At 42.0% G+C, this 14,901-nt stretch overlaps 1 protein-coding gene across 4 annotated transcripts in view; it reads left to right on the plus strand.

The window, feature by feature from the left end:
* Positions 1-14,901, plus strand: part of MVB12B (multivesicular body subunit 12B) — a 114,287-nt gene that overhangs the window by 53,968 nt on the left and 45,418 nt on the right. Inside the window, exons 1-3 of one of the 4 annotated variants that reach the window (XM_070758545.1) lie at positions 1,019-1,185; positions 9,070-9,192; positions 14,486-14,593. In XM_070758545.1, the coding sequence (XP_070614646.1) occupies positions 9,082-9,192; positions 14,486-14,593 (219 nt within the window). In that variant the 5' untranslated portion in view covers positions 1,019-1,185; positions 9,070-9,081. Of the gene's footprint in view, positions 1-1,018; positions 1,395-3,815; positions 3,924-9,069; positions 9,193-14,485; positions 14,594-14,901 lie in introns of those variants that run through there. The other 3 variants (XM_070758542.1, XM_070758541.1, XM_070758543.1) reach the window with 3 other exon arrangements.

Genomic DNA, 14,901 nt, shown 5'->3' on the forward strand with positions numbered 1-14,901 from the left:
TGTTTATACATCTACATACCAAAGGAGCACGCTTCAAAATGCATTGGTTGATTTGACCAATTATGATGTCCCATTGAGAGGATTGATGGGTGAGAAATTCTGCACACAGGAGAGAGACAAAGAGGAGTGAGAGAGAGAGGAGAGAGAGAGAGAGATGACGGATGGTAGATAGATGGAAAATAGGTATAGATGATAAAGATGATATAGAAGATAGATAGATAGGTAGGTAGGTAGATAGAAATAGATGGACAAATAGATATGATAGATAAATAGATAGAAAATAGATATGATAGATGGTAGGTAGGTAGGTAGGTAGGTAGGCAGAAATAAATAAATAAATAGATGGACAAATAGATGATAGATAAATAAATAGAAAATAGATATGATAGATGATACATAGATAGATAGATAGGTAGGTAGGTAGATACAAAATAGATAGATATAGATGACAGAAGTAGATGATATAGAAGATAGACAGACAGACAGACAGATTTGGGGTGGCCTTGGAGGTCTTCTAGTCCAACCCCCTGCTTAGGCAGGAAACCCTACACTACTTCAGACAGATAGATAGAAAATAGAGGGACAGATATAGATAATCACCTTGATTATTCAGCGTGCACAGGCCAAATAAACAAACATAAGGCCAGATACTGAAACGCATTGCGAACGAAAGGTGCAGCTAGAAAAGAGCCCCCCCCCCTCCAAAAAGAGCGCTCTTCGGGGACCCAAGCCCCTCTACCGACCCCCGCCCTCCTCCTCCTCCTGGCAGGCGAGCAAAGGCGACGGAAAGGCAGGCTAGAGTTGGAACCTCTCCAATCCCTCGCGGTGCGTCCCGGGCGCGCTTTTGGAGAGCCTTCGGGGGTCCCCTCCGTGCGCCCTGGGCGCGCGACAAGGCCGTGGGCGCCGCCGTTGCTGGCCCCGGCTGGCTGGCTGCGCCGCTTCTGCCTGGGGCCGGTGGGCGGCGAGGGGGAGGCCGAGCGAGGCGGCAGCGGCAGTGCGGGCTCCGGGAGGCAGGGGGCTCTGTGGCGGCGGCTCGTCGGAGCAGCAGCGCCCGGCTGGGTTTGGAGGCGGTGTCACCTCGCCTCGGCCGCCGCCGCTTTCCTCCGCCCTCGGCTCGGCTTGCTGACGGGCTGCTCCGCTTGCCATCGGGCCGGGGCTGGGGGGGCCTCGCCGTTTGCACGCCCGGTAAGGACAGTCGCCTCCTGCGGGGCCCCGCCGGGCCTCCTCCTCCTCCTCCCCCGCTTCTCCCTCCCTCCCACCCGCTGCCGTTTCTTCTCCTTCTTCTTCCTCCTCCTCTTCTTCCTTCCTTCGCTCCGCGCCGGGCAATGAAAAGCTGCTTCTGCCTGAAACGGGGGAGCCGCCACCAGCCGCCATCAGCAGCGCCCCGGGCAACAGTTAAGTGTCTCTCCCCCCCCCCTCTTCATCGAGGCCTGGTTGCCCCCCACCCCAAAAATGAACCATCGCTCCCCTTCCCAAGACTGGGCCCTGCGCCCCCTTTTTTCCTTGCGCTCCTGCTCCTTTTTCCTTTCCCCGCAATGCACCTTTTGGGGGTGCATTGGGGGGGCACCCTTTTCTCCCCACCACCACCAATCCTAAACCGGGGGGAAAGGACCGCGGAGGCCTTGCAATGCAATGTGTATGTGTTGGAGGGGGGGAATTCTCCCCTTTCCTTAAAGGTAAAAAGCCCCTCACCCTTATTTCGGGGGGTTGGAGAGATGGGGGGGAAGTACGGGTGGGGAGGGGGGGAGAGAGACCCTGCAGAGATTCAGAACAAGGGGCTGGCTTTGTCTGGGGCGCCCCCTCCCTCTCTTCCTTCCCTCCCTATTTTTTTTTCCCAATACAAGGCGAGGAAAATTCGCTGTGCCAGCCAATGGAAGGCCACAGCTGGAGGGAAGGCACGCCTCGCGCTTTGAATCGCAATAGCTCCGCCACAGCTGCCTTGAATGCCAGTTTTGCCTTTCCTGATTTTGGGGGGGAGGGGAGGGAGGGGGGGGGGGTGGCACGCCTGAAAGAAAGCCCCGTGTTTGGGAACACAACCCTGGAGCTCAACGCCCCCCATCCCTCCTGCTTTGTTGCGTTTAAGAGGCCATTTATTTACTTATTTATTTACTCACATGGAAACATTATTATTATTATTATTATTATTATTATTATTATTATTATTATTATTATTATTATTATTATTATTATTTAGATTTGTATGCCTCCCCTCTCCGTAGACTCGGGGCGGCTCACAACAATAATGAAACAATATTTAAAAGTAACTAAAACCCCTTATTAAAAGCAAGACATACCATGCATAAACTGAGAGATGTCTCAGTTCCCTCGTGCCTGACGGCAGAGGTGGGTTTTAAGGAGTTTACGAAAGGCAAGGAGGGTGGGGGCAATCCTAATCTCCTGGGGGAGTTGGTTCCAGAGGGTCGGGGCCGCCACAGAGAAGGCTCTTCCCCTGAGTCCTGCCAAACAACATTGTTTAGTCGACAGGACCCGGAGAAGGCCAACTCTGTGGGACCTAACTGGTCACTGGGATTTGTGCGGCAGGAAGCGGTCCCGGAGATATTCTGGTCCAATGCCATGAAGGGCTTTATAGGTCATAACCAACACTTTGAATTGTGACCGGGAACTGATCGGCAACCATTGCAGACTGCGCAGTGCTGGTGTAACATGGGCATAAAGACAATCTAAGGTTAAAGTTTTTGAGATTTGGGGAAGAAACCACAGAGTCAGGTAGTGAATTCCAGGCGTTGACCACTCTGTAGCCGAAGCCGTGTTTCCTGCAGTCGAGTTTGGAGCGGTTTACATTGAGTTTGAATCTATGACGTGCTCGTGTGTTGTTGTGGTTGTAGCGGATAATTTTGTGAACCATGACCCCAGTTAGCTTGGCAAGGAAGCCTGCACCCCCCACCCCATGAACCTAGGCTGGGCGTCTTCTGGTTTGAAACCCACCACCCAACCCAAACCCTGCTTGTATTGTCTCTCTGCTTTCTTAAGTTACCCACCTTGCAAAGGATCCCATCTCTGGAGCTGCCCTACTTAATGCTTTCCAGTGGGGAAATACACCCTTTTGGGGAAAAAAAACAAAACAAAGTAGGGGTCCCAGTTGGTGAACAAGGAAGAGATCCTTTAAAAGAGGGTGGGGGAAACCAAACTTTCCCCCACCCTCTTCCCTTGAAATTGCATTGCCTTTTGGAAACCCTGAAAGCTCAAACAAAAAGTAACATAATATCTTTCCTATATGTGTTTGTTTGTTTATTATTATTTCTAAAAACCGCTACTGTTAGGTTAACAAGAACTGATAGAGTTCATTTCCTGGCCCCCACTCCCCAAAGAAAAGCAGAAGGAAACCCGGGAAAGGGACGAAACAGTGACGGGGGTCCTACGGGTACGAACAGATATGAAGAACCTGTAGAAAAAAAATTGATTTTATTTTCTTTTTTCCCCTTCTGGGCTCTGGGTATGTTTTCCCTATCACAGTCAATGAGGTTGAATGTGTATGATTTTAGAAGAGCTTTACATACACTTTATATAGTAGATAATGTATATTTTTGTGTGCCTGTGTGTAATATGTATGTACACCATAGGGCATATATACATAGAATTAAATAGTATATTTTGGATGTTCAGTAAGAGTAAATAGAGAGGAAAATTGTATCTCTTGGAGGTGAGGAGAGAGGCCAGGCACCCTAACCCAAACCCTTGACATGAGTGACATCAAGTTGGCCACCTTTAACCCAGTCACATGACCTTTAAGCCACCCCCCAGTCACATGATTGTCAAGCCACTCCCACATGGTCACATGACTGGCAAACCACACCCATAAAATAAGCCACAACCACAGTGTGGTAGTAAAAATGTTTGCAACCCTTCCCTGGTTCATTTTTCCTGCGTCCCCCAGGAAACCCTGGAAGGGGCCACAGGATAAGGTAATGTGACCTGCTGATGATTTTGTGACAAGTTATAGTCTTATTGGAAAATTATCAATAGATTGACTGTAGATTGCTACAGGTTTGTTCAATAAACCTGCTTAGGGATAATGTAGTTTCCTTGCTTGTGATAGGATGTTGGCTTTGTAAACGTATAGAGTGATGAAAGTAATAATAACAATAACATCACATCAAGAAATTGCAGCTTCTTTCTTTCTTCTTCTTTCTTCTTCGTCTTCGGAGAGGGGCGGCATACAAATCTAATAAATTATTATTATTATTATTTATTTTTATTTTTTCTTCTCTCTCCCCCTTTTCTCTTTCTCTTTTTCTTTAGCTTTTCCTCTTTATTTTCTTCCCTTATGTAAGTGTGTATTTTGTTTTATAACTGCATACTCTAAATTCATATACATTTGAACTAATATTTACATAGTCATTTTGCTTTCTGTATCCCCTCCCCCATTTATCTCCAATAAAGATTATATTTTATTTAAAAAAAAAGAAATTGCAATAACACCAGCAGAACTGCAAAAAACCTGTGCTACTCGGAATATCGTATTTTAAGAAGATACTTGTTTGATACTTAGGATAGCTGGCAGCAACCCGTAATCGAGCATTGGCACCAGTTAGTGGTATTGGTGACGCTTTTTTAAATGTTCATTTGACTGAGTTTCATGTTTAATGAATAAAAGAGAAAATAACAACAACAACAACAACGAGTTGGAAGGGACCTTGGAGGTCTTCTAGTCCAACCCCCTGCTTAGGCAGGAAACTTTACACCACTTAGAAACATAGAAAACTGATGGCAGAAAAAGACCTCCTGGTCCATCTAGTCTGCCCTTATACTATTTCCTGTATTTTATGTTAGGATGGATATATGTTTATCCCAGGCATATTTAAATTCAGTTCCTCTGGATTTACCAACCACGTCTGCTGGAAGTTTGTTCAGACAAATGGTCATTCAACATCTTAAAAACTTCCATTGTAGGAGCATTCACAACTTCTGGAGGCAAGCTCTCCCTCTGATTAATTGTCAGGAAATTTCTCCTTAGTTCTAAATTACTTCTCTCCTTGTTTAGTTTCCACCCATTGCTTCTTGTCCTACTCTCAAGTGCAAAGTAAACATTGCTAAATGCCAGTGTAGCAGGTTGCAGTGTTTACAATTCAGTCAGTTGTATATTTGGTGAAAGAGCAATGAAGTGTACTTGATGTGTGGCCTACTGGTTTACGTCTTGACGTAATATCTCTGGAAGCTATCTTTAATCTAGGTTTAAGAGCCCGGGTGGTGCAGTTTTTAGAGTGCAGCACTGCAGGCTACTTTGGCTAACTGTTAGCTATAGTTCAGCAGTTCAAATCTCACCAAGGTTAACTCAGCCTTCCGTCCTTCCAAGGTGAGTAAAATGAGGACCCAGATTTTTGGGGGCAAAAGGCTGATTCTGTAAACCACTTAGAAAGGGCTGTAAAAGCACTGTGAAGCTGTATATAAGTCTAAATGCTATTGCTAGAAAGAATGAAAGAAAGAAAGAAAGAGAGAGAGAGAGAGAGAGAGAGAGAGAGACAAAAAGAGAAGGAGAGGAAGGAAGGAGAGGAAGGAAGGAAGGAAGGGAGAAGGCACGATGATTATAGAAAATATAATGTAGCAATGAGGGTTAGTCAGCCAATGAATCAGACTTAGTGCAAAATAGAACAATATTATTATATAGAAATAGGCAAATAAGCAATAGTAGTTACACAGTCCAAATATATAATCCTAATCCTAATAATGGTTTACAAACCAAGTTAAGGCATAAAGCAAAATATGCACATAGCAAATACAAATATATCTCCTGTATAAACTCTCCCTTGAGGAACATAGTTGGCTCCCCCTTATGGCCAACCAGCAAATGACACTTAAAGGTACAGTCTTAGACTTACATTGTTAGCCTCTGCATTGCAACACCCAACATAGTTACATATAGTATACTAACAAAAACTTCGGAGTCTTTGGAGAGGGGCGGCATACAAATCTAATAAAATAAAATAAATAAATAAATAAAAACGGTCATAACTCGCTTTCCCCCCCACCGTCGTAACTTCAAACTGTCACTAATCAAACAAGGATTATTTGTGTTTGTAGTTAAGGGTTGGACTTCGGTGTGCTTGCTGCTCCCTGAGCTTGGTAGCTTTCTGGCAGCCGTTTCATTACCAAACTAGGTAATGTTATCAGTGCCAGCACGACCCACTCCTTTCTACTGCCTATAATGTTTCCTAGTTTCAACAGTCTCAAGGAGAACCAAGGCCGCCTGCTCCTTCGCTCCACAAACTTCCTTCCTTCTCCTCTTCCTTCCTTCTTCCTTCTTTCCTTCTCTCCCTTCTTTCCTTCCCTCCTTCCTTCCCTCCTTCCTCCGTTCCTTCTCCCTCCCTCCTTCCTTTCTTCCCTCCTTTCCTTCCTTTCCTTCCCTCCTTCCTTCTCCCCCTCCTTCCTTCCCTCTTTCTCCCCTTCTTTTCCTCTTTCTTCCTCCCCCTTTCTTCCTCCCCTCCCTCCTTCCTTCTCTCCTTTCCTTCTTTTTTCCCCCTTCCTTCTTTCCTTCCTTCCCTCCCGCCGTTCCTTTTCTCCTTCTCCCCTTCCTTCCTTCCTTCCTCTCTTCCTTCCTTCTCCCCTTCCTTCTGTCTTTCCCTCCCTCCCTTTCTTCTTTCCTTCTCCCCTTCCTTCCTTCCTTCTTTCCTTCCCTCCCTCTTTTCCTTCCCCCCTTCCTTCTTTCCTTCCTTCCCTCCCTCTCTTCTCTCCTTCTCCCATTCCTTCCTTCCTTCTTCCCTTTCAATTCAATTCAATTTCAATTCAATTTTATTCAAGGTGTATGCCGCCCAACTCCCTAGGGACTCTGGGCAGCTCACAAACCCAAAAATAAAACATACAGTGTAATTAAAACCTCTAACAAAACAATTTAAAAACAATTTTAAACCAATAGTTAAAAATCATGCATACCATTTATAACCGGTTCCTCCCTTCTTTCCTCCCTTCCCTCCTTCCTGCAGAAGGCTGATTGGGAGAGGTTGAATTTCCGTTTGTGCTGCAAAATGACATCTTTCCTGTTTGCTAACAATATCAGTCCTGGGCTGGGGAAGAAATAATCTATTTTAGTACCCTTTCTTTCCAGTTTAAACTCCTTCAGCCATCTAGCCTTCCACGCGGACCGGAAAAACGTAACTGGATTCTAGAATTCTAAGGTGGGATAAAGAACTAGTGCTCTAGAAGGATTCCAGAATAATATAAAGACAATCCGAAATTCTAGAAGGGCCAGAACTCTGGAATTCCAGAAATTACATAACACAAGCTAGGATTCTAGAAGAAGGGCTAAACCTTTGGAAGGATTCCCAGAACAATATTTATTTATTTAATTTATTTATTGCATTTATATGCCACTCAGTCCAAACGGATTCTGAGTGGCTAACAACAGGTATAAGTAAAAAAACCAATAAAAAACATCACTAAAATCACATATATTAATCTGGTTTTATTTTTGTAATTCTAAAATTCTTCTTGTTTTTCTTTTGTTTTGTATTTTCTTTTCTTTTTCTTTTTTCTTCAAATGTGCTCATATCTGTTTTTGATTTTAGTTTTGTTTTGTGCATTAATTAAAAAAATAAAAATTATTAAAAAAATAAAATCACATATACTGTACTGTATTATAAAACCATACTTGCAACAATCAGTCTTAATTCCAACCTGCCGGAAAAGCCAGGTTTTAACAGCTTTCCGGCAGGAAAGTTGAATATAATTCAACTCTAGAATTCTAGAAGGCTAAGTAGAACTCTAGAAGGATTCCAGGATAATGCAGTTCAACTCTAGAAGTCTCTGGAAGTTCTTGTTGGATCTGCAATTTTAGGTCTCCTTTAAATCTCATTTTTTCCCCTGTCTTGAAGACTGAATTTCCAGACAGGAAACAGCTTTCTGTGAAATTTAGGAATATCAAACACCGGTGCAGTCTTTTCCCTTGAATGGACATTTTAATAAGCATGGGGTGAAAGGAAAGCTTACTACTTACAAAGTAGTAAACTCAAAGTAGTAAACTCTTCACGCTTCGGTCCTTTTCCTAGTGGCTGCTTGTCAAACCACTTTTGGGGGGAACCTCAAAGCAAATAAGACTTGAGTTGATATATTTGCAAAGCCGCCTAGAGCTCTCAACCGAAAGTGAGTGGGCGGCCATATAAATTCCCTAAACAAAAAAATAAAATACTTCTTTTAGTTCTGGAAAATTGAAATATCAGGGAACAGAAAGGCTACCTTTGATGCTTGGAAATCCTTTTTTAAAAAAAATCTTGGTGGTGTTTTTTTTTTTAAAAAAAATTTGGCTGGGGGCCAAGGAGGGGGGGGGGAATCAATATTTTCCTCATTGAAATGATGCCTTGTGAGTTTTCTTCCAAGCATAGAAACATAGAAGATTGACAGCAGAAAAAGACCTCCTGCCCTTATACTATTTCCTGTGTTTTATCTTAGGATGGATATATGTATATCCCAGGCATGTTTAAATTCAGTTCCTGTGGATTTACCAACCACATCTACTGGAAGTTTGTTCCAAGCATCTACTACTCTTTCAGTGAAATAATATTTTCTCACATGGCTCCTGATCTCTCCCCCAACTAACCTCAGATTGTGCCCCCTTGTTCTTGGGTTCACTTTCCTATTAAAAAACACTTCCCTCCTGAACCTTATTTAACCCTTTAACATATTTAAATGTTTCAGTCACGTCCCCCCTTTTCCTTCTGTCTTCCAGACTATACAGACTGAGTTCATGAAGTCTTTCCTGATACGTTTTATGCTTAAGACCTTCCACCCTTTTTGTAGCCCGTCTTTGGACCCGTTCAATTTGATCCATCTCTTTTTGTAGGTGAGGTCTCCAGAACTGGACACAGTATTATTCCAAATGGGGTCTCACCAGCGCTCCCGTAAGCACTTCTTAAAACATTTCGCAAACTCTCTGGAAAGGTAGCCCTTATCTGATCAGAACACAGATTACTCAGAATAGCAAGCCAGAACAAAGTGAGCCCTTAATGAGAACTGCACACAAGAACCCAGCCCTGGTTCAGGCAATTTCTTACGATGCGTCGAATCCCTACATTTTGCATTCTGACCTGCCTCTGTCTCTGATCTCTCCTTGTCTTCCAGGATCCGTCCACCATGCCCGAGGTTAAAGAGCTCACCGATGCTTTGGCCAATGTGCCTATGGACCCCATCACCGGCGTTGGCGTCGTAGCCTCCCGGAGCCGAGCCCCAACCAATTACGACGTGGTGAGTATGAAATCCGCAAAGGTTTTCTTCTCACTTTCGTGTTTGTACAGGGTGGATTTGATTTTAAATCGAGTCGATTTATTAAACCGTGATTTAAATTGCTACTAAAAAGGCTTGGTATAATGTTTTATGGATGGCATCAAGCGCCATCAAGATTGGCTAAAATATATTCATACGCTAATTCGGCTTGTTGGAAATGTAAAAAAGAGGTAGGCACCTTCTTTCATAAGTGGTGGACGTGCCCCGAAGCGAAGGGTTACTGTAAAAGTTCCATTTTTTTAAAAAGCGGGGGAAGTCATACAGTCGATTCATTATTCCAAGGAAGATGTCAGTGGATACTTTTCACATCCTCAAGAGGACTAGCAGCCTTTAAAAAAAATTGAATTTATATGTGGGGAAACGTACTTAGATGACGCCGTATTTTATTTTCAATGCTACCCCTGCTTTTTGCCACAGGCTATTTTCCAAGGCTGTTTCTTAAGACTCTATAAATCTGACTTAAATGCTTGTTTGTTCTTGAAACCTCTTTCTCGCTTTGCAATCCAACACTAGCATGTTGGGGGTTTTCTTGCCCTGAGCCAAAAAGCTGCATAACTTGCAAAAATGCCAGGTTTTGAGACCTTCTGGAGGGTTGCTTCTGTAATATTGTTTAGGAGAACCAATAATAATAATAATAATAATAATAATAATAATAATAATAATAACAACAACAACAACAACAACAACAACAACAACTTTTTAAAGGAAAAACTAAATAAAGGGGAGGTTTAAAGAACTCAGGAGAGAGAAAGGGAGGGAGGGAGGGAAAGAAGGAAAGGAGGGAGGGGAGGAAGGAGAAAGGAAGGACAGAAAAAAGGAAAGAAAGGAAAGGAAAGAAGGAAGGAAGGAAGGAGAGAGTGGAAAGAAAAAAGAAGGAAGGAAAGGAAAGAAGGAAAGGAAGGAGAAAGGAAGGAATGGAAAGAAAGGAAAAGGAAGGAAGGGAGGGAGGAAAGAAAGGAATGAAGGAAAGGAGGGAGGGAAGGAAGAAATGGAAAGAAAGAAGAAGAAAGAAAGAAAGAAAGAGAAAGGAAGGAAAGAAAAGAACTTTGCAAATCACCAAGTTTTGCAAATCACCTGTCTGGAATCTCAAACAGGAGCTTTCTCTCTGTAGCTACTGCATTTCCTCATACTTGAGGGCTGATAAGGAAGCCTTGAGTTCACCCCTTCAAATTCCAAGAAGGATGGTCTGTTTATTTTATCCCCCCTCCCCCTCCTGCAAAAATGAGAATCGGAAACTGGCTTTTGAACTGTTTTGCAAGAAGCAGAGGAAGAACGGTTGCAGGAACTGTGTATGTCTCCTTTAATAAAAAGAAGGACCAGTGGGGGACATGATAGCAGCCTTCCAATATCGCAGGGGCTGCCACAAAGAAGAGGGAGTCAGTCTATTCTCCAAATCACCTGAGGGTAGAACAAGAAGCAATGGGTGGAAACTAAACAAGGAGAGAAGCAGCTTAGAGCTAAGGAGAAATTTCCTGGCAACGAGAACAATTAATCAGTGGAACTGCTTGCCTCCAGAAGTTGTGAATGCTCCAACACTGGAAGTTTTTAAGCAGATGTTGGATAACCATCTGTCTGAAGTAGTGTAGGGTTTCCTGCCTAAGCAGGGGGTTGGACTAGAAGACCTCCAAGGTCCCTTTCAACTCTGTTATTCTATTCTGTTATCAAGAGTATGTGGGGCAATACAGCCCTTGACAACATGTTACTGAACCAGATAGCAAAATCTCATTTCTTAATTCCAGTTGGCTGGAAAGTTTCCCAATAATCACTGTATGATCATCGGCACGCTACAGCCATTGTAATTTTGAACGGTTCCTAAGTGAATTGTTGTATGTCGAGGACTACCTGTAGTTATTATCTAGGTTTCTGGATGGGAGTTGGAGCAGGTGAGTCATAATTCTGCGCTGCAAACCTCACCCAACTCCTTATAATTCCACTGAGTTGGTGCAATTAGGATGTTTTGCTTTTCCTTGGCATATTAACTATAAATGTTGCAACACAGTAATCTATATTAGTCAACGCACTGCATTTATATTATATGCATTGCATTAATATTAATCAACATATTCCATTAATTTATATTTACCTTACTGTTAACGTGTTACATTCATTTTAATCAATGCATTACATTCAATTAATCCGTGTACTGCATTTATATGCAATCCGACTTATATGCCACCCTGACCTTTTTCCATATGATCAGATATTCCCAATTTTGGAAAGGGGTGCAGCACGATGTAGGCAACATGGGTGGCGTGCTTGCAATCAAAGGCCAAGTAGCTAGATCTCAGAGTTCCAATAGGAACATTTTAAAGACAAGGAGGACGCGTCAGAGTCTAAGCTGAGGATATTTACTTGATAGAGTTCGTTGAAACTCTAGTTCCTCACCCATCTTTGTTGTAAGTAACACACACAAATCCCAAAGTTGGCACATTCATTGGCACAAGTCGTGCTGGATTTTTAATGTTTACGTTTCTATTTGGCATTGGGCAGGGATGAATGAATCGGGCCTTTGGCATTCCAGGGGGGAAAGAGGCAGAGAATGTCCTTGGAGGCCAGCGTTCAAACATGTGCAAGCTGGTGGCTCAGATTTTGACAGTTTTCCAAGCTGGGACGCGAAGGAAGCTTTGAGATCACAATGAGAGATCAAAAGCTGTGCTTTTTGAGGTCTCAAGGTTATGCTGAAGACTGTTGTTTCAGGCCCCGGTTTCTGATATTCCTAGAAAAATCAGCCGGGAATATAGGTGGAAATAGATAGGTGGTTGGTTGGGTGGATGGATGGATGGATGGATAGATGGGGGAGGGAGAGAGAGAGGGGGAGGGAGGGATAATAGATGGATGACAGATATGGATGGATGATAGGTAGATACGATGGATGTATTGATGGATGGATGGAAGGATGGATGGATGGATGGATGATGGATGGATAGATAGATAGATAGATGGGGGAGGGAGAGAGAGGGAGAGAGGGAGGGATAATAGATGGATGATAGATGAAAGATAGAAACGATGGATGTATTGATGGATGGATGAATGGATAGATAGATAGATAGATGATAGATAGATAGATAGATAGATAGATAGATAGATAGGGAGGGAGGGAGGGAGGGATGATAGATGATAAATAAATAATAGATAGAGATGGGTGATAGATAGAGGGATGATAGATGATAGGGGGATGATAGATACATGATGAAGAAAGGAAGGAAGAGAAAAAAGGAAGAGAAGGAAAGAAGGAAAGGAAAAGAAGAAAGAGAAAGAAGAAAAAGGAAAGGGAGGAAGGAAGGAAGAAGAAAAAAGAAAGGATGAAGGAAAAAGAAAGAAGGAAGGAAGGAAGGAAGGAAAGAGAAAGAAAAGGAAGGAAAGAAAGAAAGAAAAAGAAAAAAGAAAGAAGGGAAGGCAAGAGAAAGAAAAGAACAGGAAGGAAGAAAGGAAAGAAAGAAAGAGAGAGAGAAAGATAAAGAAGGAAAGAAAGAAGGAAGGAAGGAAGGAAAGACCTACAGTATTTGATTCTGGAACACCAAGCTCAGTTCTTCCATTGCAGGTTTCAACTAGTTTCCACTGTTTTTTGGTTGTTCATTTCTTTTCCTAGTAGATTCCCTCATGCTGCTTGAATTTCCCAGGCTTTGGGTTTGGCACGCTGCTCTCTCTCTCATTTGTTTTAAAAAAACTATTCTTCTGGCACATCCCAAAAAGTTTTTTTCTTAAAGATTGAAATAATATCGCATTGTCGACATTCCTCCGCTGTGCACATTTCATGGCACATGTTTTGTCGTCAGAATGCTCGGGGCAGAGAGGAAATTACCCCAAGATGAAATAACCTCTTTGAAGTTTCTTCTTTTTAAGCTCCCAGCTTTGAAAAAAATAATAAAAATGGAATGCTGGGTTCATTGGCTTGCTGTTATAAACAATCTTGGAAAACAATTGCATGCCAAGGTTCTTAAGTCAGATTGAAAAAAGGACAGCATTTGATAACTCAGAATTGCATCTTTTTCAGGGGTTTTCACTTATCTTTACATGGGGAAAACATCATAGAGAAAAGTAAAATTATTAGATAGATAGATAGATAGATAGATAGATAGATAGATAGATAGATAGAGGTAGAGGTAGAGGTAGAGGTAGAGGTAGAGGTAGAGGTAGAGGTAGAGGTAGAGGTAGAGGTAGAGAGGGAGGTAGGGAGGTAGATTGATAGATGATAACTAGATAGATATAGAGATAAATAGATATAGAGATAGATAGATAATAATAATAATAATAATAATAATAATAATAATAATAATTTAGATTTGTATGCTGCCCCTCCTAGATAGATAGATAGATAGATAGATAGAGAGATTACACACACACACACACACACACATATATATGTAGGTAGATAGGTAGGTAGGTAAAGATAGATAGATAGATAGATAGATAGATGATAGATAGATAGATAGATAGATGATAGATAGATAGATAGATAGATAGATAGATAGATGATAGATAGATAGATAGATAGATAGATAGATAGATAGATAGATAGATAGAGAGGTAGAGGTAGAGGTAGAGGTAGGGAGGTAGATTGATAGATGATAACTAGATAGATATAGAGATAAATAGATATAGAGATAGATAGATAGATAGATGATGATGATGATGATGATGATGATGATAATAATAATAATAATAATAATAATAATTTAGATTTGTATGCTGCCCCTCCTAGATAGATAGATAGAGAGAGAGATTACACACACACACATACACACACACACACATATATATGTAGGTAGATAGGTAGGTAGGTAGGTAGGTAAAGATAGATAGATAGATAGATAGATAGATAGATAGATAGATAGATAGATAGATAGATAGATATAGCAATAGGTAGGTAGGTAGGTAGATAAAGAGATAGGTAGATAGATGATAGAGAGAGAGGGGGGATAGATATTAGAAATAGATGAGATTTGAGATAGGTAGATAGAGAGAAAGAAAGAGAAAAGAAAGGGAGGAAGGAAGAGAGAGAGAAAGAAAGAGAGAGAGATAGACCAACCATATTTTTCAGAGTATAGGGGGATGGGGTTTGTGCAGTGGAGGAGGAGGATAATGGGGATATTTGGTGTTTTCTGAGTTTGGTTGTTTTCTTGCAGACATTTCATTACCCAACTAAGTAACAGTTTCAGTGCCTGAAGAAGTGACTTACCACTGAATTCCCAACACTGATGATGTTCCCTAGTTATAGACACAACTTCCCTTTCTCTCCCCTCCATCCTCACAGGTAGCACAAACAGCGGATGGCTTAGATGCCGATCTTTGGAAAGATGGCTTGTTCAAATCCAAGGTCACACGATATTTGTGCTTCACGCGGACTTTCTCCAAAGAGAACGTAAGTGGCTTGCTTTTTTGGGGTTTTTTGGCCCAAACATTTTCTTAAAGTCCAAACTTGGGGGAAGAGCTAATAGTCTGTTGTCTGATACTCTAAAGCAGTGGTTAGTTGGGGGAAAGATCAAAAGCAACATGAGAAAATATTATTTTACTGAAAGAGTAGTAGATCCTTGGAACAAACTTCCAGCAGACGTGGTAGATAAATCCACAGTAACTGAATTTAAACATGCCTGGGATAAAGATATATCCATCCTAAGATAAAATACAGAAAATAGTATAAGGGCAGACTAGATGGACCATGAGGTCTTT

Source organism: Erythrolamprus reginae, chromosome 8, assembly GCF_031021105.1.
Source record: "Erythrolamprus reginae isolate rEryReg1 chromosome 8, rEryReg1.hap1, whole genome shotgun sequence".
In the NCBI taxonomy this organism is placed as follows: Eukaryota; Metazoa; Chordata; class Lepidosauria; order Squamata; family Dipsadidae; genus Erythrolamprus; species Erythrolamprus reginae.